At 42.0% G+C, this 27,609-nt stretch overlaps 1 protein-coding gene across 1 annotated transcript in view; it reads right to left on the bottom strand.

Moving 5' to 3' along the window:
• top3b (DNA topoisomerase III beta) overlaps positions 1-27,321 on the bottom strand; it is a 47,912-nt gene extending 20,591 nt beyond the window's left edge. Inside the window, exons 1-11 of the mRNA XM_078226839.1 lie at positions 27,155-27,321; positions 18,144-18,275; positions 16,304-16,410; positions 15,867-15,941; positions 14,077-14,273; positions 12,702-12,858; positions 9,186-9,299; positions 8,154-8,244; positions 6,489-6,643; positions 5,486-5,591; positions 1,870-2,016 (exon numbers count right to left, since the gene is read on the bottom strand). Coding sequence (XP_078082965.1) covers positions 1,870-2,016; positions 5,486-5,591; positions 6,489-6,643; positions 8,154-8,244; positions 9,186-9,299; positions 12,702-12,858; positions 14,077-14,273; positions 15,867-15,941; positions 16,304-16,410; positions 18,144-18,275; positions 27,155-27,224 — 1,351 coding nt within the window. The 5' untranslated portion in view covers positions 27,225-27,321. The remainder of the gene's footprint in view (positions 1-1,869; positions 2,017-5,485; positions 5,592-6,488; positions 6,644-8,153; positions 8,245-9,185; positions 9,300-12,701; positions 12,859-14,076; positions 14,274-15,866; positions 15,942-16,303; positions 16,411-18,143; positions 18,276-27,154) is intronic.
• Between the last annotated feature and the right edge of the window lie 288 nt (positions 27,322-27,609).

The following is a 27,609-nucleotide window of genomic DNA, read 5'->3' as shown; positions in this document are numbered from 1 at the left end:
ATTCATAGAGAAGGAAAGGAGAGAGTGCAGAATATAGTGTTACAGTCATAGCTAGGGTGTAGAGAAAAATCAACTTAATGCAAGGTAGGTGCATTCAAAAGTCTGATGGCAGCAGGGAAGAAGCTGTTCTTGAATAGGTTGGTACATGTCCTCAGACTTTTGTCTTTTTCCGACGGAGGTTGAGAGGCAACCTGATAGAAGTCTACAAGATTATGAGAGGCATGGACAGAGTGGATAGTCAGAAGCTTTTTTCCAAGGTGGAAGAGTCAATTACTAGGGGGCATAGGTTTACGGTGCGAGAGGCAAGGTTTAAAGGAGATGTACAAGGCAGATTTTTTACAGAGGGTGGTGGGTGCCTGGAACTCATTGCCGGGGGAGGTAGTGGAAGCGGATACGGCAATGACTTTTAAGGGGTCAAATACATGAATAGGGATGGGGATAGAGGGATATGGTCCCCAGAAGGATAGGGGGTTTTAGTTAAGTCGGGCAACATGGTCGGTGCAGGCTTAGAGGGCTGAATGGCCTGTTCCTGTGCTGTAATTTTCTTTGTTCTTTGGAAGAGGGTGGAAGAAAGTATGTCCAGGGTGCGTGGGGTCCTTAATTATGCTGGCTGCTTTCCCGAGGCAGCAGGAAGTGTAGACAGAGTCAATGGATGGGAGGCTGGTTTGCGTGATGGATTAGGCTTCCTTCACAACCCTTTGTAGTTTCTTGTGGTCTTGGGCAGAGCAGGAGCCATACCAAGCTGTGGTACAATCAGAAAGAATGCTTTCTATGGTCCATCTGTAAAAGTTGGAGAGAGTTGCAGTGGACATGCCAAATTTCCTTAGTTTTCTGAGAAAATAGAGGCATTGGTGGGCTTTCTTAACGATCGCATCGGCTTGCAGGGACCAAAACACGTTGTTGGTGATCTGGACACCAAAAAGCTTGAAGTTCTCGACCATTTCTACTTTGCCCCCATTGATGTAGACAGGGGCATGTCCTCCACTCTGCTTCCTAAAGTCGATGACTGTCTCCTTCGTGTTGTTGACATTGAGGGAGAGATTATTGTCGTCGCACCAGTTCACCAGATTCTCCATCTCTTTCCTGTACTCACGTCTCGTCATTGTTTGAGATCTGATCTACTATCGTGGTGTCATTAGCAAACTTGAGTTGGAGGGGAATTGGCCACAGTCATAGGTGTATAAGGAGTATAGTAAGGGGCTGAGGACACAGCCTTGTGGGACACCAGTGTTGATGATGATCGTGGAGGTGGTGTTGTTGCCTATCCTTACTGATTGTGGTCTGTGGGTTAGGAAGTTCAGGATCCAGTTGCAGAGGAAGGAGCTGAGCCCCAGGCCATGGAGTTTGGGGATGGGTTTCATAGGAATAATGGTGTTGAAGGCTGAGCTGTAGTCGATAAATAGGAGTCTGACGTAGCTATCATTGTTATCTAGGTGTTCCAGGATTGAGTGCAGGGCCAGGGAGATAGCGTTTGCTGTGGACCTGTTGCGGCGGTAGGCGAACTGTAGTGGATCCAGGCAATCAGGGAGGCCAGAATTGATTCGTGCCATGACTAACCTTTTGAAGCACTTCATAATGGTGGATCTCAGAGCCACCGGACGATAGTCATTAAGGCACACTGCCTGGCTTTTCTTTGGGATGATGGCAGTCTTCTTGAAGCAGATAGGGACCTCAGATTGAGGTTAAAGATGTCTCCAAATATTCCCACCAGCTGGTCTGCGCTGGATCTGAGTGCTTGCCCGGGTAACCCATCCAGGCCAAGCGCTTACTGAGAACTTGCTATAACAGTGATGAATTTGTGAAACACTTTTTAATATACTCCCTTCCCTCTCAGTGGATTTACTGTATAAACATTAACTTTACTCTTACCAGGTGAAATCAGTGTCTTCCCCGTACACGTAAAATGTTCCATATTGATATTGAACGCAATGGTGGTTTGGAGATATTTGCAATCATGACTGATTGTAGCAATGAAGTGTCTGGTGATGTACTCATATAGCCTCCAGCCGTCACTACCTGGAACAGCGAAACAATGACAACAAAACATCAGGTTAGAGAAAAACGAGAACCCAGTGGACAGGAATACTGAATAAAGATCATTCAGCTCTGCCCAATATATCAGCCAAATCACTCTGCACATCTGGTACATGCACAATAGAATCCCTACAGTGCAGGAGGATACCATTCAGCCCATCTAGTCTGCACCTACTCTCCGTCAGAGCACCTTACCCAGGCCCTATCCCTGTAACCCCACATATTTACCCCACTAAACCCCTAACCTATACACCTTGGGACACTAAAGGGCAATTTACCATGGCCAATCCACCTAACCTGCACATCTTTGGACCCTGGGAGGAAACCGGAGTAGGAAACCCACACAGACATGAGGAGAATGTGCAAACTCCACACAGACAGTGACCTAAGGCAGGAATTGAACCCAGGTCCTTGACACTGAGGCAGCAGTGCTAGCCACTGTGCTGCCTAGTTAAGAAAAAAGTATTCGGCATTTAAACCTTAGCTTCAAATTACTAATAAATTATTTTGAAAAGGAAAAAATTGAGAATGGCATTAAATCATATTTATGTTAGTGAATAATAAGCTACAACTGACTAAGTAAAATTTCATATCTACTTCATTATTATCACTGATATTTTAGAGATCGCATTCTATAATTCCATCTGTGTAGAATTGGGCTCAGTAAATTTCCATTGCTTTGGAAGTCAATTCAGTTCTTAAAAAAAGGACTATGTGGCACTGCAGATAAACGAGGGCCTGGTTCAAATTCCATTAGTGCTGTGATGTGACTTTCAACACAACTTGGGAGTAATTCTGGCAAGGTGTAGCAGAGTAGGCCGAAGAGGCTTGGTTAAGAATGATGCTTTATTTAACAGTCGGAATCTATGGGAACCAGGAGGAGCAGGACAAAAATCTTGGACACCTCTTTTCCCATCATTTTCTTGTGACTGCATCTCCACCTTAGTACTTGCTAGCGCTTGTAAATTTAGTGCCTCGGCAGATTTCAATTTTTTTTAAACCACCTTATTTATCCATGACATGCTAAAGCTACCAACACTTTCCTTACTTTTTTACTGGAATATTTTTATTTTAACCTCTTTAAGGGTTACACTCTGTGCCAATATCTTCTTCCATTTTACCTCAGCTAGCTCACTCCTTATTTTTCTCATGTCAGCCCTAATCCAAACTGGTTTCTAGTTTTCATACTAACTTTTCCATTTTTAGTTGAATTTCAAACCCTATATTGCGATTACCAAGCCCAAGGTGCTCACCCACATTTAGCTCATCTACTTAATTCATTTCAAAGAACAAAGAACAATACAGCACAGGAACAGGCCCTTCGGCCCTCCAAGCCCGTGCCGCTCCCTGGTCCAAACTAGACCATTCTTTTGTATCCCTCCATTCATATGGCTATCTAGATAAGTCTTAAACGTTCCCAGTGTGTCCGCCTTCACCACCTTGCCTGGCAGCGCATTCCAGGCCCCCACCACCCTCTGTGTAAAATATGTCCTTCTGATATCTGTGTTAAACCTCCCCCCCTTTACCTTGAACCTATGACCCCTCGTGAACGTCACCACTGACCTGGGGAAAAGCTTCCCACCGTTTACCCTATCTATGCCTTTCATAATTTTATACACCTCTTATCAAGTCTCCCCTCATCCTCCGTCTTTCCAGGCAGAACAACCCCAGTTTACCCAATCTCTCCTCATAACTAAGCCCCTCCATACCAGGCAACATCCTGGTAAACCTCCTCTGCACTCTCTCCAAAGCCTCCACGTCCTTCTGGTAGTGTGGCGACATTATTCATTATTCATGACAAGATCATGCAATTCCCCCTACCTTATAGGCATTTAGCATTCTGCTTGAGGAAGGAGTTTTGTACATATTTACAGGATTCCACTTGCTTGCTCTCTGCCCTAGTTGATTAAGTGGATAATCAATATCTCCCAGAAAGTAATTTTGCTATACCCATTCATCTCTCTAATCTGACTGAAGATTACTTAATCATAGAATCATAGAAACCCTACAGTGCAGAAAGAGGCCATCTGGCCCATCGAGTCTGCACCAACCACAATCCCACCCAGGCCCTACCCCCATATCCCCACACATTTACCTGCTCATCCCTCTAACCTACGCATTTCAGGACACTAAGGGGCAATTTTAGCACGACCAATCAACCTAACCCGCACATCTTTGGACTTCTTCCATTTTCTTCCCACAGTTCGAAGATTTTGACCTTATCAATACACATTTCACCCTATTTCCAACAGGGTGACCCCAGTAACTATTAGGGAGACAGTGGAGTAGTGGTAATGTCACTAGACCAGTAATCCAGAAGCCCAGGCTAATGTTCTGGGGATAAGGGTTAAAATGCCAATACAGCAGCTAATGGAATTCAAATTCAATTAATAATTCTGGAATATTAAACAATTATCCATAAAACTATCATTGATTGTTGTAAAAACCATCTGGTTCACTAATATGCTTTAGGAAAGGAAATTGGTCTTCCTTACCTGCTCTACATATGACTCCAGGTCCACATACAGTTGACTCTTAACTGCCCTCTGAAATGGCCTGAGTCAGCCGCACAGGCTATTCGGGATAAGGAATCATAAAGTCCCTACAGTACAGAAGGAGGCCCTTCTGTAAGAACAAATGCCGGCCTTGCCAACATCCCATGAAAGAATTAACAGATTAATAGACAAATCAGGAGAAGGAAATGCAGCAAATTTCTCCTCCAAACTTGACCACTGTTACAGGCTACCATCACTTGAGCTGAGACCAGCTAACTAAGCTGATTTTTCAGTCATACATATTTGCATTTCCTGTTGCTATCTGACTGTCATGATTTTGCAATAGCTGATGCAGAACAAAAAAGATGCTGACAGCAAGGAACCAAGCACGTTTCAATGTGTGCAGACTTCTGAGATGTCAACAAAATAAGACTACTCATTGTGTATGTTGGGGAAGGGTTGGGAAAGAGGGTCATTTTGATGACTTTATATCTGTAACAGACTGTAAAAGACCTTCAGCTATACGCAGGGATATAGCAGTTCTAATAGTACTTCTTCTAACCAAATTCTGAAAAAAAATAGTATAACTTGGTATGTCATTCCCTACAGAACAGCAACTCAGTTCATTAACTTCATCTAGGAGTGCCCATGCTTTTTTAAAATCATGAGTCACTTAGCCAAAAACCACAGATCCTCAGAGGCCATAAATTCATGTTTTGATTAATTATTTTCAACCCAGTGCTCCAAACTAGGATTTATCCACCAATGAGGCAACAGCATTAAGAAAAATCCTTTCCAAACCTGCAGGTCCATGAAATTAAACTCTGAGAATTTTGTGAATAAGATCGATCCACAAAAATTTCATGAATAAGCACCAATATTGTCAGGGCTTTGAGAGCCATCCTAGGCTTACAGTGTGGATAATTCTGCTGAGGATAAAGCCGTTAAACTTGTACCTAATTCAGTTTCTGTGGCAGATCGCATCGGGGTAATGGGAGGATGGTCGCCAACATCCTGACCCTTCCGAGGACGATTGATGCCTTCAGCCAGTAGTGTCTTTACCTACAAAAAAATATTTACCCCAACATCATTGCCAGATAAAATATTCCTCCTCCTTCCACAATTATTCCCCAGCCAATTTTGTTTGACAGAGTAAAAAAATTCTGATTTAGTTAGAGAACAAATGGCACAGCTAACTATAAATTGGTGTGTGGTTGTCATGGTGAACTAGCAGAGAAGAGTGTAGTGGGAGAAAGAAAAGTTAAAAGTTTATTTATTAGTTACAGGTAGGCTTACATTCACACTGAAGTTACTGTGAAAATCGCCTAGTCACCACACTCCAGTGCCTGTTCGGTACACCGAGGGAGAATTTAATGTGGCAATGCACCTAACCAGCACGTCTTTCGGACTGTGGGAGGAAACCCACGCAGTCACAAGGAGAACGTGCAGACTCCGCACAGACAGTGACCCAAGCTGGGAATCGAACCTGGGTCCCTGGCGCTCAGAGGCAGCAGTGCTAACCCACTGTGCCATTGTTTATTTGCTGCTCCCATTGTTCAAGGGGGTAGTGAATAAACAAATAGCTACTTGCACTTCTGGGGGACAAGCTGGGGGAGTGAACTAGGCGATTGTCCATTCCATCGGTGAAGAGTTCTCCTTCATTGAGGCCTTAATTTAATTTTGGCTGGTGAGTCACAGACACATGACCCCCTCCTCCAGCTCCATCAACTTGACACACGGTACCCCTCTCAGTTCGCAATCTTGGATTATTCAGCTCCTCTATGTCTTCCTGAACAATTTGAGACTGAACGTCTCTTTTTATATTAACAACTATATTTTCAAATCAACAAGTAACAATACTGAAAAAATCAGTGCCATCAATACCCCAGCTGGAAATTAGTATGTCAAAAAGGGAAGCAACTCCTACATCCTTCAATCAAAGGCCACTCATTTACCAACCGTTTCACTCCAGTAGGGGTTGTTTGCTTGCTGTCGGAGGGTTCCCTTGAGGTCAAAGTTTTCTGGATATTGGGTGGTCTCTGTTCGAGGGTAGCTGATGTAGCCCTGGGTGTACAGCTTCTCAGCTATTTGCATGGTATGCTGTGGGCCCATCCCTGTTCAAACAAATTAAGCAGAAAGTCAACCATCAATGTATATCCTTGAGAGGCAGGAGCAATCAATCACTTTATTCACTTTGCATAACTGTGGTGCCCTGAGGCAATTTTTGAAAAAAATAATTCGAGGTATTAATTTTTGTATCTATATAGCAATCTGCTAGTTTGAGAAGGTGGAGTAAGAATAGATGTTGCCATTTTACAATCTAGCAAACAAAAATGTGATATTGTCACAGAACACCTTTTTTTTGAGAAATTATTTTTGCCTTCTACAATCTGAAATGCAATGAACTTGGTATCTGTTAGTTAATGGGTGTAGCTCCACCCTGCTACTTTATTTACCATCACTTAACAGCAGCAGTGAAATCTGAAACAAAACACAGTGCTGAAAATAGTCAGCATCTATGGAGAGGACAAAGAGGTTCACAGTCAAGTGATGACCCTTTTGCAGAACTGGAAATAAGAGGCAACTATGGTGGGTGGGGGGAAATTAATTAACATAAACCAAAAATACAAAGGAATTACAAGTGAACTGATTTAACAGATCGTCTTAGTCAATCAATGGCACTTCTGACACTCAGATGACCAAGGGTAACAATGGGAAAGATGTCGGAGGACACACCCCCACCAATTCAACATGCCCACCTCGATTTCAACAGTCATGCCACTTTCTGTGGAAAATCCCAGATACGACAGAAACCTCCCTGCCGCATTTCCTACTACCATTCACACAATGTCCCAAAAATAGATGTAAATTCATTGGAAAATCCTGACCATTTTAAATGGAAAGCAGCTGGTCAGAACGGAGTTACCTGTAGCTTGCAGAAATACACAGATGTCCTGGGGCTTGCATTGAATTTGCGAGGACTTTCAGAAATTTTTATTTTATTTACTCATATAATTACTGAAACTAGCAACATCTCAGTCCCCAATATCATATTGCCATACTGCCACGGCAATACAGCCGCACAGTGGCAACAATGAACACACACATACAGTTTGTGCCCAAAAGCCAGTCAAATAGTTTGCAACCAGCATCAAAATTCACCATGTGAATTATGAACCATAATCCATTTGTTGGTCACAGTATATGTTAAATCACTTCTCTGCTGTGCCCCTATCTGCTGACCGTCAAGGTCCTCTCTGAAACAAGTTTAGTCAGTCTCAACCTAAGTAGGCATAGACCCACATAACTGCTCATTGTTCAGTGGGTAAAGTTCTCACTCAGTGAGAACATGGTAAAATGTCATGCTAATGCAGAAAGGCTTGCTGTTCAGAAATCAGAGTAAGTTGATCTGGGAGTCTTCCATCTGACATTGCTGCTCTAAATGGATAATGAACCATACCCCAACACTAAAATGTCACCTTGACAAATCAGATAAAAAGATAAAAGGAAAGAAAAAATATATATTAAATATTCATTTATAGCATCCAGACCCTTCACATAGCTAAGAAATCAAATTTATCCCCAGTAATGATTAGAGAGAGTTGCATGTAATACGCAGCATACCTAGGGCAGAGCTGGCTACACGCAACATCTCCACAGTGTTCAGAGCCTGCGGTCGCTGTTTCACCTTCTCTTTTTTACTCACAGATTCTACCTGCAACAAAAATTAACATACAAATTCAGCTACAAGGTACTTCTACAGTTAAGAAAAAGAGCCCAGGTCTTCAGTTAGCAGTTTTCTTTCATAAGTCATCACATGTCACAGGAGATGACATTCATATATGTGAAATAGAAGTCCAGGAGTTGACCATGGAGAATAATCTGCCTTGTTTAGAATAACCTTGAAGTATAGTGCTGGAGGCCTTGCTATTTGTGCAATGGTTCTCTCAGGCACTACATTTAAACTCTGGTCTTTCAGTTGGTACAAAGGCAAGTTGTAGAATTTAATGCTTATGATTTCTAGTTTGGAACTGAAATCCTCTTTCTTTCCCTCCCATCTGCAGCTTTCCAATTTCCTCTTTCTCCCCACCCACCACATCTTGCTTGCTCCAGAGATTACAGATTCCACTCTGAGCGTTTACAGACTCTCTTCCTACTCTGGTGATTACCCAGATGTGCACTTAGGGAATTATTTTCTTTCTGCATACTGATCTATTTTTCATTCTCAGGATGTGTGCATCACTGGCAAGGTGAGCATTTATTGGCTATCCTTAGCTGCTGAGAAGGTGGTGTGTCTTGCTCTTTAAGCACAGCAATAATTATAGTAGTTTTGGTGTAACTGAGTGGCTTTTTAGGGCACTTCAGAAGGCAGCTACAAGTCAAGTAAGGAGGCTGGAGTCACATATAAATCACAGCAGATTAGATTGGCAGGCTGCTTTCTCAAAAGGGCTTTAAGTGAAACCGTTGGGTTTTTACAACAAGCCATCTGCTTCACGGTCACTTTTATTGATAGCAGTTTCTAATTTCCCAGTAACCCGACCACTGTCTTACCATGCATCAGTATCCATATGCTCTCTTAGTCCCTCTTGGCCCCCCCCCCCCCCCCTCCCAAGAGATTCAGAGTGACTAAAGATCTATACTTTTGCTCTTGCTTACCTTTGTTTCTGTTGTGGATTTTGTCATATTCAGATACATCTGTGCAACTTCCCGGTCAAATACTCTAACTCTATCCCAGTCCAGAACCATGGAATCCCCAGCACAATTACTGATCTGGTGTGAACAAACAGATCGAGAACAATCATCATATTGTTGGTTTGCAAATTTGATTTGATTTACTTATGTCACATGTATGGGTATACAGTGAAAAGTATTGTTTCTTAATACAGTCAAAGCATACCATTCATAGAATACATAGGGGAGAAGGAAAGGAGAGGGTGCAGAATGTAGTGTTACAATCATAGCTAGGGTGTAGAGAACGATCCAATTTAATATATGGTAGGTCCATTCTTCACAAGTCTGATGGCAGCGAGGAAGAAGCTGTAGATCTATTCATCCTCTAGAAACTCATTACTTTCAATACTGTGACAGGCATTACAATGATAACATTTTAAAGTTTATTTGTTAGTGTCACAAGTAGGCTAACATTAACACTGCAATGGCGTTACTGTGAAAATCCCCTAGCACCAACAGCGGCCCAAGAAGGGATCAGTTAGTGCAAAGGTCAGTACTGAACAGGTTAAAACATGGACATTTTCTTCTCAAATAATTCTGGACAAATAATTCGGATGCCAATTGGTTAACAGGAAAGCCTGAGAACCGAGAAAGCATGTTAGCAAAGTAGGAGCAAACTGGTAGTAGCAAGTTTGTGAATTAGTGCATATCTGCAGTATAGAGTTTCTAAAGTATTGTGCAGCTGGTGGGAATGAGTGAGGAATCATTGATGATTCTATAGTTTAATTTTATTCACAACATTCCTTTCATATTCACATATCACACCAAACACAGTAACAGAAAAAGTGTGTGATATATATATATGATTAGAAAATGGTGAAATGCTTTAGAACCACAAACAAATAAAATATGCTTTTCCTTAAAGCTCTGGTTAGGTCACAACTAAGGTAGTGTGTTCAGCTCTGGTCATTACATTTCAAGGAGAATGCAAGGGCTGTGAGCGGGTGATTTACCAGAATGGTTCCAGGGATGGGGGACGTTAGATTGGAGATTATTCTCCTTGGAACAGAGCAAACTGAGGAGAGATTTGATAACGGTGTACAGAATTAAGACAGTTTGGAATAAGGTAGTCACGGAAAAACTGCTCCCATTAGCTAATGGCACAAGGTTGAGATATATAATGAGGGTTTTGGACAAGAGATGCAGGGGAAATTTAAGGAAGAACATTTTTAACACCGTGAGTGGCAGTGACCCGGAACTTGCTGCCCACGAAGATGGTGGGATGATCAATGGTTTCAAAGGGAAATTGGATGAGCATTTAAAATAAGTAAACTTGCAGGCCTACAGGGATAGAGCGGGGGACTGACTGGATTGCTCCACAGAGAGACGGCATAGACCATCATAGAAATCATAGAAACCCTACAGTACAGAAAGAGGCCATTCGGCCCATCGAGTCTGCACCGACCACAATCCCACCCAGGCCCTACCCCCATATCCCTACATATTTTACCCACTAATCCCTCTAACCTACACATCTCAGGACACTAAGGGGCAATTTAAGCATGGCCAATCAACCTAACCTGCACATCTTTGGAATGTGGGAGAAAACCTGAGCACCCGGAGGAAACCCACGCAGACACGAGGAGAATGTGCAAACTCCACACAGTGACCTAAGCCGGGAATCGAACCCAGGTCCCTGGAGCTGTGAAGCAGCAGTGCTAACCACTGTGCTACCGTGCCACCCCCTAGAATGGCAACCTTGTCCCATAAATGACTCTGTGCATCAAAACTCTGTCCTACACACTCTCCGTCCACCCTACATCTACATAGTGTTTAATTCAAAACCAATCACTCCGTCCTAATCAAATTTCAGCTTGTCTAAGCCCTCCAAAGTATGAATGTCCATCTCCCCTCAATATTGCTTCATACAATCATCGGGCTTTTAAAACCATTGCTTGGCATCAGTTAGTCGCTGTTTCCCGAATAGCTCATCTTCTTTATCAACCCTTTCCAGTCTTGTACCATAACAAAACAGTGTTGCTCTTCACTTATGGCTATCAGTTTAAGAAAATAGTGACTTGCCTTTCCCCCCCCCTCAAATGTCACATCTGGAATGAAATACCAATTGATAAGACCATCAGTAGACACTAATTTTAATCCTGAACTACCAAGATGCAGTATAGTTATGATTAAAAGCTGGCTCACTCCATCTTGTACCCAACTCTTGGACTCGTACAGTTCTCAGTCCCACTTAGTTGCATTGCACATTCATTTCAGTTTCTTAACTAGCTTTTTACGTCCCCCTCAATTAATCTGTCAATCAGGCACATGCAAGGGAAAAGGAAATCAAAAACAACGGTTTTGGTTTTAATCCAGTTCCTAGCAGTGAAAGCTAATTCGCTGCAACATCACATAGCCACCAGCTATTAATCAGAAGGGGTTTTAAAATTCCTCACCAATTAGCTAGCAGGAAGATGGTGTTCCAAAAATACTGCCACCACAGAAGGGTGCTTCAAGGCATTGTGCCCAGCAACAGAACAATATTTTGATGCTGCACCCAACAGCTAGTAGAGTGAAAAGCAGAAAATGCTGGAAAATCTCAGCTGATCTGACAGCATCTGTGGAGAGAGAGAAAGAGCTAGCATTTCAAATCTGGATGACTCGAGTCAAATCGGCTGAGATTTTCTAGCATTTTCTGTTTTTGTTTCAGACTTTAACATTCGCATTAACTTACTTTTATCTAATAGAATGAGGTTGCTCCAATATGCAACACCAATGGAAGGATAGTGCTCTGACCTTTTGCACACAGTGGCCAGTGAAATCAATACACTCCAATACATTGCACCTAGTAGTCAGTTAAAGAATACCTCACAAAAGGTATGAAAGCAGGCTGAATCCAATGTGTCACACCTAGGCTCTTGCTAGCTCTTATCTTTTAAAGAAGATAATTCTGTGGGTCAGCACCATGAATGGTAAATTGCTGAAGATAAAACCCACCTATTCTGTTAACATATCAAAAGATAATCATAGAATCTACACAGTGCAGAAGGAGGCCATTTGGCCCATCGAGCCTGCATCGACAACAATCCTGCCCAGGCCCTGTCCCCGTAACCCCACGTATTTACCCTGACACTAAGGTTCAATTTACCATGGCCAATCTACCTAACCTGCACATCTTTGGAGTGTGGGAGGAAACCAGAGCACCCGGGGAAAACCCACGCAGTTTAAGGGAAAACGTGCAGATTCCACACAGTCACCCAAGACTGGAATTGAACCCATGTCCTGGCGCTGTGAGGCAGCAGCGCTAACCACTATGCCACTGTGCTATAATCAATGATATGCCACACACACAAAAGCTCATCTCCCAGAATGAATGAAAAAACATCTTGGCTTCTTGGAGCTCTGCAAACATGTTTATTCTCAAATTCCAAAATTAACTTTAGCTAACTGTTCCTTGAATACACCAGGATTATTCAGACTTCATGGAATTTCAACACAAACCTTTGCCTGCAGGACCCAGTAAGCCTCAGGCTTGAAAGACTGGATCTTGTCATGCCGCTCGACACAGAAGCCAAGAGTGGGTGTCTGGCAGGGTCCAAATGAGATGAGGGAACTGTCCAAATTCCCATATTTGCCCTGGAAGTACTTGGTCTGAAATCTGAAAAAACCACAGTAACAAAAGCATTGGTCACTCTAAACTGAGAAATGGTAACTTTCTGATCTTACGGGAACTTATTATTCAATGGAGAGCACAGTACACACAAACAGTAAGGCACATCCCCAACAAGAGACTCCATACAAGCAATGCCCTTTATACTTTTTTCTTCGTGTAATTTATACCACTGTTTTATAAAAGCTTCCCTTCAGGAACACAAATCAAATCTCCTCCCAAATTCCAGCAGTTTACTTCTTACATGGAAAAGCTAAATAAACAATTTGTGCATTGTACACACTGGGGAATAGTTATAGCAATTAACAGCACTATTTTTCCAAGCGGGACAATGTGTGGCCAGAAGACACATGCACAGTCTGCATATGGTGTTTCCATTAGAAAAATGAGGACTTTAGACAGGAAATTATCTTATTAATTCTTCCAGTGAGGGGGAAGTGGACTTTCAGAATAGACAAAATACTCAAGGGATGCAAACTCATTTTAACTTCAAACTGAAATATTAATATAAAGCAAACATCACTTTATAATTTCACCCACCATTAGATAAAATGTGAGGTCACCCCACTATACTCCCTACAAACTACCAAGAATACAATATCTCATTAAAAGAAATGGCCAGCATGTAGTAAAGTTAATAGGATTGCTCCAAGTGACAGCTTCCAGATAGGTTTTTAAATTAACATTGCTGAGTGTGGTCAAAACATGGCTAATAATTAGCGCCAACATCCCTTGAAGAATTTTTCATTGGTTAGCAGTAAAAGTGTAGCACAGTGGTTAGCACTGCTGCCTCACAGGTTTGATTCCCAGTTTGGGTCACTGTGTGTGGAGTTTGCACATTCTACCCGTCTGCATGGGTTTCCTCTGGGTACTCCAGCTTCCTCCCACAATCCAAAAGATTGGCCCTGCTAAATGCTCTCTCAGTGTACCTGAAGTGTGGCAACTAGGGGATTTTCATAACTTCATTGCAGTGTTAATGTAAGCCTACTTGTGACACTAATAAATAAACTAAAAACTTAAACCTTACTTGCTAGTGATAATGTTAAACCTTTCTGTTTGAAGACTGGAACATTAGATATACATCATTAATTGAATAGAAACAAGTGCTTTGTAATTAAGTTCTATTAATGAAGGAGCTTGAAGGGCATCCAGCCTTGTGGATTCAACTATGAAATCTAGAGATTGTACATATAAACTTTGCTGTACCTGGTAAAAGCACATCCCACTCTCAGGTCCAGCTCTTGACGTGCATCCACTGATAGTGCCTCATTTCGATTTGGTTCTCCCAATTGGTTCATAGCATTGTTAATGTCAGCATCTGTTATAGCACTGAACTTTGCACGATAAATCACTCTCTCATTTCCACGAGGAATGTTCATAACAGGTCGAATAGCATCAAGTACCTGGATAAACAGAAACACACTACAGTACAATATTCTGAATGCAAAGTTTACCTATTGTAGGAAAGTGAACCTAATCAAGTCTGTAATTGAGTTCTTCACATACCCGACAGACAGTACATTCTGCAACATTATTCTTCCTTATTCCCAAATGCCTGCCACTTTGAAAAAGACCCATTAATTCCTACTCTCGGTTTCTTGTCTGCTAACCAATTCTCCATCTGTGCCAATATATTACCCCAATCCCATGTGCTTTAATTTTTGTCCACAAAAATCTTATGTGGGACTGTATCAAAAGCTTTCTGAAAATCCAAATGCACCACACCCACTGGTTCTCCCTTATCTATTCTGCTAGTTACGTCCTCAAAAAACAAACTCCAATAGGTTTGAGAAACAGGATTTCCATTTCATAAATCCTCAATGTCAATCTACACCAGCAATGATGCTGGCAAGTGCCACCATTTCTTCAAAAGATTAGATTGGATATCACCCCCCACTTGAAAAGCCAATTGAACCTTTCAGGTTTCACACCCAACCATTACACTGTGAATAATGTGAGCAAAGGGATACAACTAGACTTTACAGGTACATTTGTGAATCCAAGGTAAATGTGGCACGTTGTAGGGCCATGCTTTGAGGACAAGCATTTTATGCAACTGTCGTGAATGTAAGCAAACATATAGAAAGAACAACATCTGGAGCTTTTGGTTGATATTCGTCCAGCAATTCTGGTCCAATTATGGAGTTATAGTTTGTTTGAAAGCAGGTAATATACATCATGGCAGTCCAGGGATCATATAATTGGCTGATGGTGTTGGCATAAAACCAAAATGCAAAAGCTTTCTTTCTTTTTTCCCTCCAGTTACTGAGTATTATCTATTTGTTTTTTTCTCATAAAAATGTCCTGGGGAACAAATCGGAATTGTCAAGCCTTTGAGCTAGATTGTCAATGCCTCTCGGCCACTCAGGATCATGAACATAGTTGCACTCCTACACCAAGAATTACAATTTGAAAATAAAGCCCAAAATTATATAGCTTCTCAACAATTACATATTTTGGTTAAAATCAAGGTGATTTTCAGAATTTTAATGAGAATTGACAAATCCAAATGAGAGCAGTAATTGCCCTAAATTGTGCATTGGTATGGACAGCATTCTAGCCACTTATCTCAATGCATGCAAAGGGTGGCATCAGATTTCGATAGTAAAGAAATATCACACAGCACAGCTAACAACTTGCATTTATATAACACCTTTAGCATAATGTAAATCCCAAGTGTCTTCTCAGAGCATTAAAACAAAATATGACAAACAACCACATACGGAAATATTAGGTCAGATGATCAAAAGTTTGGTTGAAGAGGTATGTTTTAAGAACTTAAAGAAGAAAAGTGAGGTGCAGAGGTGGAAGGGCATAGGGAGGGAACGCCAGAGCTCGGGGCATAGACAACTGAAGAACAAGATTGTCCCTGTTGAGAAGTTGTCATAATTGTCCATCCTTACTCAGTTCTCACCTTTGTAACCAAAATGAAAGTTTCTGTTTCGGGGACTGTTAAATGAATATGTATTATCGAGTCCCAGAATAAAATACCTTACCTCAAAGCAGATGTTTTCCCCTTCTTTGTCACAATCCAGCCATAGCACAATGTAATCAATGCCTCGCCCTTCTACCTGTTCAAAACAGACAAACTAGTGAATGAGTGTCATTAAGTGTTCAAACAATTAACTGAGCAGTATTTGATTTACTTTGTTGGACAAAGACTTGACTCTCACCCAAGATCATAGTGCTATAAGATTCAACCAATTGGTAATGAGTAAATAGTTCCTGAATAAGTAGTAACTCAGTGAGCAAAACCTTATCCAACAAAATAAAAAGAACTGTGTTCAATTACATAGTACTGGAACCCAATGAAAATGGACCAAATTAATGCATGCTCCAAGGTACTTACCTATATTTGGCCAAGTTGAGTTTGGAAGCAGAATATACAGTACTGATAAGAACATTTTGAATTGACGACTCTTATTTTTTGTACCTGTAAGAACTTCACCATGTTGAGTTTAGGGTTGGCTTCTTTCTTTTCTGTTGGTGCTTTGCTGAAAAGTTCTGCTGGATCAACTTTATCCCAGTTGTTATATTTACCTGAAAATAAAAAGACACGGCCAGGATTGCTTCACCTATAAAGATCAATGTCAAGTAATCCCATTATATTGTAGCACTAAATGCAGGAACAACAACAGAACAAGGAAAGCCCATTCATGTTATCCATATCCTGTTTCAGAACCTGATCTGAGAGCTTACCCACTTTAAAAGCTAATAAAAAGTTCAATATGGACTGGACCAATGATGAAGCTGTGCAAACATTTTTGCTGATGCTAATGAGTGATTAAAATATGGACAGATCATGCTGCGAGTGCCAGTCAACAGTCCAGAATAAATCACATTGGAACAAAGGTATCGTTTTACCACAATTCAAATCCAATCACAGATCTGCTATTCTTAATCCTATTTATCTGCGTATATAATTAATGACTAGGCAATATAATTTTAAAGACATTACAATAGTTCACATATTTCACTAAGCCACTGGACACTTCATTCATGCAGCAACTGAGCATCGCGATTTGAAGATTTGCTCCTGAACAAAAGGAGGATAAAGGATGTGCTTCAAAGACACCATGAACCTCTAGAAAGCAACACAGACTTCAACGCCCGGGAGGCCCTTGCTCAGAAGAGACCCACTTGAAGGAACCTCCTGATGGAGGGGGCACAAGTCCAGAAAAGGAGCCTGAGAAATGAATACCAGTGATCTCAAGTCCAAAGACCAATCCCACCTCCCAAAAACACTTGCCAAGTGTGCAGTCATAGATGTGGTTCTTGGATCAGGCTCATCAGCCAAGCAAGGACCCACAGAACCCATGACCAATGACATGGCGTTTCTTAGGTGGACAATCATTCACGTAAGCAAGTGAATACCAAAGACGACGACCTTTGTGAGTTCACCACGACCCAGTGATAAACTAAATACCAGCGCAGCCACCCTATTCTCTTTTCCACTAACAGAAAACCTGATTTAATAGGATATGGAAAGCAATAGTTTACATCTAGTAATATGAAGATTGAACTGGAACTGTATTTTTTGATTCAAAACCTGGTGATAGTGCCAATGTACATTTTTACCAGCAAAATGGAATTTGTTTCCTTGCTAAATTGCATACAGGTATCAAAAACTGGAGCCAGTCACTAATATAAAAAGGTGTCATACAAAATAATACAATCAGGTTGAAAGACTTCAGCTCTGTAACTTTACCTTCAGACTCTTAGGTGAACATGCAAAGGAGGGCAAGCAGTTTGGGATGCAAACCTTCCAGAACAGTCCTAGATTTTCCAGGAATTAAAGACCCATCTCCTGGTCGCAGCTGCAGGCAACCCAGGAGAAAAATCAGAGGGGCATTAAAACGACCATTTTTCTAATTCATTTTCTTTAGCATTTTTGTCTGAAAAATATTGGAGATGGGAGGAAAAGGGTTGTTGGAATGGGACGACTGGAGGTCATGTGCTGAAACCTTCAGGAACACATCTAAGCAATTGATAACCTTAGTGTTGATAGAGTCACGCAAACCAACAGTACAAACTTAATTTTTTTCTGCACATCTATGATCAGTTAATGCACCAGTCCCTTCCCCACCAAAGTCTCATTAAACATAATAACAAGCACATCCTCAAAATCTAAGTTTTAAAAACAAGCAGACTGAGGAATACCCATTTGAGGAATACACTTACAAGCAGCCACTGCTGTAGTCATTATCCTCAACATCAGACAACAATTTTTACCCTTCCCAAGTAGAAGAAAACCACACCAGGATCCACATTACCTATGAAATCCAAGGTCATCACATGACCACAGACCGATGTCACCTTGAACCGAACACTCTGACCCAGGAAAGTCCCAGTGTACTCGTGTACAGAGCATACGCCATTTAATCCCTTCCGGGAGTTGAAGTTACCTGATTCGAAGGCAAATGAAAAACAAGCTTAGTGCACAGCGAATTTCAGAGGAACTGTTGAGACCAAATTCACAAGCTGATTGTTCCTTTACAAACTCCACATTCAAATTCAATCATTTTCAACGCTCTTTTCTTTAAGGACAGCTCCAATCTGAAACCCCAGTCTGAAGGCTGATGTATAAGAGTGCGTGTGCAAAGTTCTCACATGGGCAGGAGGATATCCAGGCATGAGCCAAATAGCTTATACGAAGTCCAACCCAGTTGATACCCAAATTGCATCAGACTCAGACCAGTAACTGCATTCTACATAAAAATACCTGTCTGGTATATTAAAGATCGTGTGGCTCTAATTTGAAGAAAAGCAAATAGTTCTTTTGGTTGTCCTGGTCATCACTTTTCGCTCAATAAATACAACAGAGCCATTCATCTCAATTTTGTTTGCAGGTTGTTGTTTGCACAAAATGGTCACTACATCTGTCTAGTTATGGCACTCTAAGAGTAATTCACATTGCTGAGCTTCTAATCTTTTTGATGATTCAAGGCCCTGTATACATGTAAAGATTCATCTCTCTTTCATTTTATTTTGAAAACAGTTCAGTTACAATACTGAGTGATGTCCAAAACTAAAACTCAAACAAAGAACAAAGAACAGTACAGCACAGGAAACAGGCCCTTCGGCCCTCCAAACCTGTGCCGCTCCTTGGTCCAACTAGACCAATCGTTTGTATCCCTCCATTCCCAGGCTGCTCATGTGACTATCCAGGTAAGTCTTAAACGATGTCAGCGTGCCTGTCTCCACCACCCTACTTGGCAGCGCATTCCAGGCCCCCACCACCCTCTGTGTAAAAAACGTCCCTCTGATGTCTGAGTTATACTTCGTCCCTCTCAGCTTGAGCCCGTGACCCCTCGTGATCGTCACCTCCGACCTGGGAAAAAGCTTCCCACTGTTCACCCTATCTATACCCTTCATAATTTTGTATACCTCTATTAGATCTCCCCTCATTCTCCGTCTTTCCAAGGAGAACAACCCCAGTCTACCCAATCTCTCCTCATAGCTAAGACCCTCCATACCAGGCAACATCCTGGAAAACCTTCTCTGCACTCTCTCTAACGCCTCCACGTCCTTCTGGTAGTGCGGCGACCAGAACTGGACGCAGTACTCCAAATGTGGCCTAACCAGCGTTCTATACAGCTGCATCATCAGACTCCAGCTTTTATACTCTATACCCCGTCCTATAAAGGCAAGCATACCATATGCCTTCTTCACCACCTTCTCCACCTGTGTTGCCACCTTCAAGGATTTGTGGACTTGCACACCTAGGTCCCTCTGTGTTTCTATACTCCTGATGACTCTGCCATTTATTGTATAACTCCTCCCTACATTATTTCTTCCAAAATGCATCACTTTGCATTTATCCGGATTAAACTCCATCTGCCACCTCTCCGCCCAATTTTCCAGCCTATCTATATCCTGCTGTATTGCCCGACAATGCTCTTCGCTATCCGCAAGTCCAGCCATCTTCGTGTCATCCGCAAACTTGCTGATTACACCAGTTACACCTTCTTCCAAATCATTTATATATATCACAAATAGCAGAGGTCCCAGTACAGAGCCCTGCGGAACACCACTGGTCACAGACCTCCAGCCGGAAAAAGACCCTTCGACCACTACCCTCTGTCTCCTATGGCCAAGCCAGTTCTCCACCCATCTAGCCGCTTCTCCTTGTATCCCATGAGCCTTAACCTTCTTAACCAAGCTGCCATGTGGGACTTTGTCAAATGCCTTACTGAAATCCATATAGACGACATCCACAGCCCTTCCTTCATCAACCGTTTTTGTCACTTCCTCAAAAAACTCCACCAAATTTGTAAGGCACGACCTCCCTCTTACAAAACCATGCTGTCTGTCATTAATGAGATTGTTCCGTTCTAAATGCACATACATCCTGTCTCTAAGAATCCTCTCCAACAACTTCCCTACCACGGACGTCAAGCTCACTGGCCTATAATTTCCTGGGTTATCCCTGCTACCCTTCTTAAACAACGGGACCACATTCGCTATCCTCCAATCCTCAGGGACCTCACCCGTGTCCAAAGAAGCGACAAAGATTTCCGTCAGAGGCCCAGCAATTTCATCTCTCGTCTCCCTGAGCAGTCGAGGATAGATGCCATCAGGCCCTGGGGCTTTGTCAGTTTTAATGTTCCCTAAAAAACCTAACACTTCCTCTCTTGTAATGGAGATTTTCTCTAACGGGTCAACACCTCCCTCCGAGACACTCCCGGTTAACACGCCCCTCTCCTTCGTGAATACCGATGCAAAGTATTCATTTAGGATCTCCCCTATTCCCTTGGGTTCTAAGCATAATTCCCCTCCTTTGTCCCTGAGAGGTCCGATTTTCTCCCTGACAACTCTTTTGTTCCTAACGTATGAATAGAATGCCTTAGGATTCTCCTTAATCCTGCCTGCCAAGAACATCTCGTGACCTCTTTTTGCCCTTCTAACTCCCCGTTTGAGTTCTTTCCTACTCTCTCTGTATTCCTCCAGAGCTCCATCTGTTTTCAGTTGCCTGGACTTAACGTACACCTCCCTTTTCATTTTAATCAGATCCTCAATTTCCCTGGTTATCCACAGCTCTCGAATCCTACCTTTCCTATCTTTCCTTTTTACAGGCACATGCCTATCCTGCAGCCTTATCAATAGTTCCTTAAAAGACTCCCACATGCCAGACGCGGACTTACCCTCGAACATCCTCTCCCAATCAACATCCACCAATTCCTGCCTAATTCGGCTATAGTCAGCCTTCCCCCAATTTAGCACCCTGCCCGTAGGACAGCACTCATCCTTGTCCATTACTATCCTAAAGTTAACAGAGTTGTGGTCACTATTTGCCACATGTTCCCCTACCGAAACTTTGACGACCTGACCGGGCTCATTTCCCAGAACTAGGTCCAGTATAGCCCCCTCTCTAGTCGGGCTATCTACATACTGTTCCAAAGAACCTTCCAGTACGCATTTTACAAATTCCTCCCCGTCCGGACCCCCAGCTCTAAGCACTTTCCAGTCTGTGCCAGGGAAATTAAAGTCCCCCACTACAACAACCCTATTTTTTCTGCACCTATCCAGAATCTCCTGACATATCCTTTCGTCCACATCCCGTGGGCTGTTGGGTGGTCTGTAGTACACCCCCAGCATAGTGACTGCACCCTTCCTGTTTCTGAGTTCCACCCACAGCGACTCAGTACATGACCCCTCTAAGTTGTCTACCCTCTGCACCGTGGTAATATGCTCCTTAACTAATATCGCTACTCCCCCACCTTTTTTAGCCCCTCCTCTGTCTCGCCTAAAACACTTATACCCCGGAATATTCAGCTGCCAGTCCTGTCCTTCTTTTAACCAATTTGAAATTGTTCATTGACTTTTGGAACCTATCAAAATGCAGATTAAATTACGCCACACAGAACAGACAAGAGAAATCAAGGTCTCACATAATTACTATAGTTTTTATACAAACCGCAATTTTCCACTCCCAATTTAATATAGGAACATAGGAATTAGGAGCAGAAGTAGGCAAATTCAGCCCCTCGAGCCTGCATGGCCATTCATTCAGATCATGGCTGAACGTTCCCTGGTCTCAAATCTGCCTCCCCACCTGTTCCCCATATTTTTTTAATTAGAAATATATCTATCTCAAGAATGTATATTGTGGTGGCTTCACAACTGCTTCACTGGGATACACTAATTGACCACAGAATGGGAATCAAACCTGGAATCTTGTAGTTTTGATGGCTCAAAGATTCATTAGGGGCATAGGGATGGACTTCTGGATGATACTTCATTTTCTGGGATAGGAGCATTGAAGTATTCAGAATCATAGAAACCCTACAGTGCAGAAACAACGCAATATTTGAGAGAAGATCGATAATGCACTGAAATCTCATGCCCCTTATGATGAGGTAGCACGGTGGCTAGCATTGCTGCCTCACAGTGCCAGGGACCTAAGTTGAAATTTTAGCCTTCGGTGACTGTGTGGGGTTTGCACATTCTCCTTGTGTCTGCATGGGCTTCCTCTGCATGCTTCGGTTTCCTCCCACACTCCAAAGATGTGCAGGTTAGGTTGATTGGCTATGCTAAATTGACCATTGTGAGAAGCATTAGCAGAGGTAAATATATGGGTTACAGGGATAGGGCCTGGGTGGGATTGTTGTTAGTGAAAGCTCAATCGGCTGAACAATCTCCTTCTGCACTGTAGGGATTCTATATTCCCTAAACAACAACAGCATCAGAAAACATCCTGTGGTTCCTAGGTAGGAAAGCATTCTTTTTCCTCTTGCTTACCTTTTGAAAAATTAATATGTTTCATAGGACCAACTATTTCTTGTGTAGTCTCACTGGACAGGTAAATCACCATAACAAATTCAAATTTTGTAAATTATTCTTCACTTGAGGAAGCATGACTAACTTGGCAGTGGTCTCAAAAGCTCACTGTTATCTCAACAGCACCCATCAACTATTATGAATTGCAATTATTATCCAGGAGCTATCCATTACCTAAATAGTGTACGTAGTAACTAAAATAAAATGTACCCAAATGGAAAATTAGCCCATCACTGATCTAATACACAAGTGGTTTTCCTTTATATAAAAATACGAAGAATAACAGCAAATTCACCAGAACGTTTTCCAAATCCATCAACTTCTCTGGAATCTACAGAGTCTGTACTGTGAGGATAACCATGTATTTTCTTAAGGTAAGAATTTCACTGTTGCATGCAGTTTTCTGTTCCGAGGGTGGTTCCTTTGTCGCCTCATAACATGTTAGAGTGCAGAAGGCGGCCATTTGGCCCATCATGCCGTTGTTAGATTTCAAAGGCATTTACTCCGGTGTTGCTACAGAAGCCACCTACAAAGCACCTTTTATGTTAGTAACCTGGTACCAGGCATTCAAGCTGTTCTTCTTTCCTATCTTAAACAGTTTTTTTTGTTATTCCTCTCTCAAAAGCAGTGATCCTGGTTTGACTAACTTGATAAGTTTTTTGATAAGGTGACAAGAGAGGGTGGATGAGAGCAGTTCAGTTGATGTATACATGGACTTTCAAAAGGCATTTGATAAAGCACCATAAATAGGTTTGTTAGCAAAATTGAAGCCCATTTTACACGGATTGAAAACTGACTGAGGAATAGAAAACAGTTGTGTTGAATGGCTATTTTTTCCAACTGTAGGGAGGTATAGAGTGGAACTCCTCAAAGTTCAGCATTAGGATCGTCGCTTTGGTTGATAGATGTTAATTATTTACACATGGAGATGCAGGACATGATTTCAGATGCAGATGACGCTAAAATTCGAAATGTAGTAAGTGGTGTAGAAAGGCGTAATAGATTTCAAAAACACAGGTCGGTGGAATGGGCAGATGAAATGCAACGCAGAAGAGATTGAGGTGATACATTTTGATAGGAAGAATGAGAAACAGTACAAACTAAATCATACAATTTTAAAGTGTGTGTAAGAATAGGGAGACCTGGGTGCGTTGTGGACAAATTTTTGAAGATGGTAGGATGGATTAACAAAGCAATCAATGAAAGCATACAAGATCCTGGGCTTCGTATATAGAACTAGGGGGCTCAAATGCCAGGAAGTTATGCTGAACTATACAAAAGAGTACTGCAACTCCAGCTGGAATATTTTGTCCAATGTGGCTTTAGGAAAGCATTGAAAGCCGTGGATAGGGTACTGAAGACATTAACTGGGATGGTTCTAGAGACGAGGGATTGCAATTATGTGAACAGGCTGAAGAAACTGGGGTAGGGAATGTTCTCCTTAAAGCAGAAGTGTTTAATATCATGAAGGGTTTATATAGTTTATTTTTATTTGTCAGTTTCCAATATCTGCAAATTGATAACTTGAGCATGCAAACTTAAGCAGCACCTGGCAAAAAAATCATAGGCCAAACATGGAAAAACTTTCTTTACACAAGTGGTTGAAATTTGGAATGCACTCCCTGATTGGCTGGTAGGTAGAAACACATTTAATAGCAACTTTCAAAAGGAATGATGAACGTTCAGGGAAAGGGGGAGTAGGATAACTGCACTGCTTTTCATCATAACTCGGGTAGATTTGATGGGTCAAAGGGTCTTATTCTATTCCAATTGTATGGGCCCAATTATAACTCTGGGTTTTGAGAAAGTTAATTTAGAGCCCTATGACTATTAACTGTTCTTTGACAATTCCAAGGTATTTCTTGCCAGTCTCCTGTCTCCCATGCCTCATAAACCTAAACTCATCCAAAACTCTGCCATCTATATCCTAACTTGTACCAAGTGTCATTCATCTACATTGCTCACTCACCTACACTGGTTCCCAGTTAAGCAAAGCCTGGTTTTAAAATTCTTAACCTTCTTTTCAAATCTCTCCAAGCCCATTCCCCCCTCCCTATCTGTTACTTCTCTAGCCCTTCAACCCTCCCAGATATGCGAGCTCCTTCAATTCTGGCCTCTTGAACATCCCCAATTTTAATCACCCCATCATTAGTGCAGGTACTGATGATCAACTCTGTCACTATATGTAAATACACAGTGTAGCAAATAAGGTTGGTAAGCTGCAAGCACAGGTAGCCGCATGCAAATATGTTGCTGTAAAGGCCTGGTTCAAAAAGGGCAGGACTACATACTAAACATCTCCGAATAGAAGATGTTCAGTAAAGATAGGGAAGGAAAGAAGAGGGTGGCAGTACTATTCAAGATGAATGTTAGTGTTGGAGAGAGGATGTCCTGAAGGAATCAAGGACAGAAATCCTCTGGTTAGGGTTAAGAAACAACAGGAGTGTCATTACACTACTGGATGTACTTTATGGGTTACCCACTAATGGAAAGATACAGAGGAGCAATTTTCTAAGGAAATTAGAGGGAGGTGTAAGAACTATATAGTGATCGTGGGCAACGTTAATTATCATAATATAAACTTTAAAAAGCAATAGCGAATAGGGAGAGGCAAAGAAAGTTTCTGAAGTGTCCAAAGGAATTTTCTTGAGCAGTACGTTTTTGACACAGAAATTTGAATGATAAATGAGGTGGGTCAAGTGTCATTTGAGGGGTATTTAGGGAACAGTGATCATATACCATAACATTAGAGTAACAATGAAAAAGGACAAGGAGCAATCTAGAGTAAAAATAAGTAATTGGAAAATGGCCAACTATTCAATTTGTTGAGGATGGATCTGTACGAAATAAACTGGAAGCAAAGATTGGCAGGCAAAGCTGTAACAGAACATTGGGCTACCTTTAAAGAGATGGTTTGGGAATAGATAAGGTGCATTGCCAGAAGGGGTAAGGAAGGGCAAACAAAGTCAGAGCCTTATGGGTGACAAGAAAATAAGATGAAGCAAAAAAAAGACAGATGTCAGATTGATAACACAAATGAAAACCAAGCTGAACAATGAAAGTTCAGAGGGTCAGTGATAAAGGAAATAAAAGAGGGAGGGAGAGAATATAGGAAGTGACTGGTAACTAACAAAGGGAAATCCAAAAGTTTTCAATCGGCAAAGAAATAATAAGAATAGTAAGAGGTGGTGTGAGGCCAATTGCAGACCAAAAAAGGGATCTATGCATGGAGACAGAGGTCATAGCTGGAATACTAAATGTATACTTTACATCTGTATTTACTAAGGCAGTCAGTTTAACATAAGTGATGGGAAAGGTTTTAAATAATAATCCAGGACTAACAATAACTTGAACAACATTAATTAAGGAATGCCCATGAAAGTAAATTGTATTTAACTAAACTGATTTCTTTGAGTTAATGAAGGTGTCACGGTTGATATGGCATACATTGACTTTCAAAAGGTGTTTGACAAGAGTTCTACATAATAGACTTGTCAGCAAGGCTGGGTCTCATGGAATAAAACATTTAGAAGTGGTATGAACACAAAGTTAGCTGAGTGACAGGAAGTAGAGAATAGTGGTAAACGATTGCTTTTTGGACTTAAGATATACAGTGGTGTTCCAAAGATATTTACTGAAACCACTGTTTTTTAAAAATCTATATTAAATGACCTAGACTTGATGTACATGGCAAAATTTCATTTGACCAGAAAACTGATGCAGAGGATAGTGATAGACTTGAAGACAGATAGGTTGGCAGCTGGGTGGATATATAGGAGACAAAGTTTAATGCAGAGAAGTGTGAAGTGATACATTTTGGTAGGAATAATAAGGAAAGGTAATATAAACTTAAGAGTACATTTCTAAAACAGAGAAACATGGGAGCATCTGTGTGCAAAACATTAATGGTAACAGGGCAGATTGAGAAAATGATTTAAAAAGTTTGAGACACTGGGCTTTATAAAAAGGGACACAGTAAAAAAGCAAGGAAGTGATAGCTTGTTCCAGTGGTAAGACTTTCACCCAAATTAGATCATCATGGATTCAAACCCCAATCCTGTCACTTCACCATAATAACTGAGAGAGTGCTGCACTGTGAGAAACACCATATTCAAGATGAGACACTAAACCGAGGCCCATCTGCTTGCTCAAATCCGGCATAAAAACTCCCATGTCATTATTCAGTGAAGTTCAGGAGAATTATCAGCGTCCAGACTAAAATTTATCCTCAACCAACAAAAAGCAGATTTTCTGGTTACTCGTCTCAAACGCTGTTCCTGTAATCTAAACAGCCACATCAGCCAAAATCACGACAGGGGGCAAACTTCACAAAGCTCTCTAAGTTGGCTCTAACGCGCTTTGACTTATCCGCACGATGCAATGAGCCGCTTTATAAACGATGGGAAAGCGTCGCCTTCTCGCTCACCAGCAGCAGCCGCTGCCACCGTGCCCGCCGCTCAACGGGAACCCCGGCCCCGGTTACCGCTGGGCTGGGCTTGCTTACCCCGCGACAGGATCTTGGCGATAGACTGAGCCAGAGACGGTTTCTCGGCCACCATTAGCACTGTCTTCATGATGCCGGCCTCACGCTACAACACCTCAACCCCCTCCTCTCTCAGGCTGTCGCCATGACACCCAACGGCTGGCCGACGTAACGGCACTTCCGATTCCGGGGCGCTCGCGGAAGGGGCGGAGACAGTTGAAGGGCGCGGGCTGGTTTCCATGGTCACCGGAGCGGGCGGTTCAGCCGCTCACTGCAGACCGCCGCTGGAAACATGGAAGCAGGAGGAGGCCATTCGGCCCTTAGAGCCTGCTCCGCCGTTCATTTTGATCATGACTGATCATCAAATTCAATTTCCTGATGCCCCCTTCCCTCCATATCCCTTGATCTCTTTAGCCCCGAGAACTATATCTCATTTCTTCTTGAAATCAGACGTTTTGGCCTCAACTACTTGCTGT

This window comes from Mustelus asterias, chromosome 13 (genome assembly GCF_964213995.1).
Source record: "Mustelus asterias chromosome 13, sMusAst1.hap1.1, whole genome shotgun sequence".
Lineage (NCBI taxonomy): Eukaryota > Metazoa > Chordata > Chondrichthyes > Carcharhiniformes > Triakidae > Mustelus > Mustelus asterias.
Note: the sequence above shows the minus strand (reverse complement) of the source record. Positions and strands in the feature narration are given on the sequence as shown.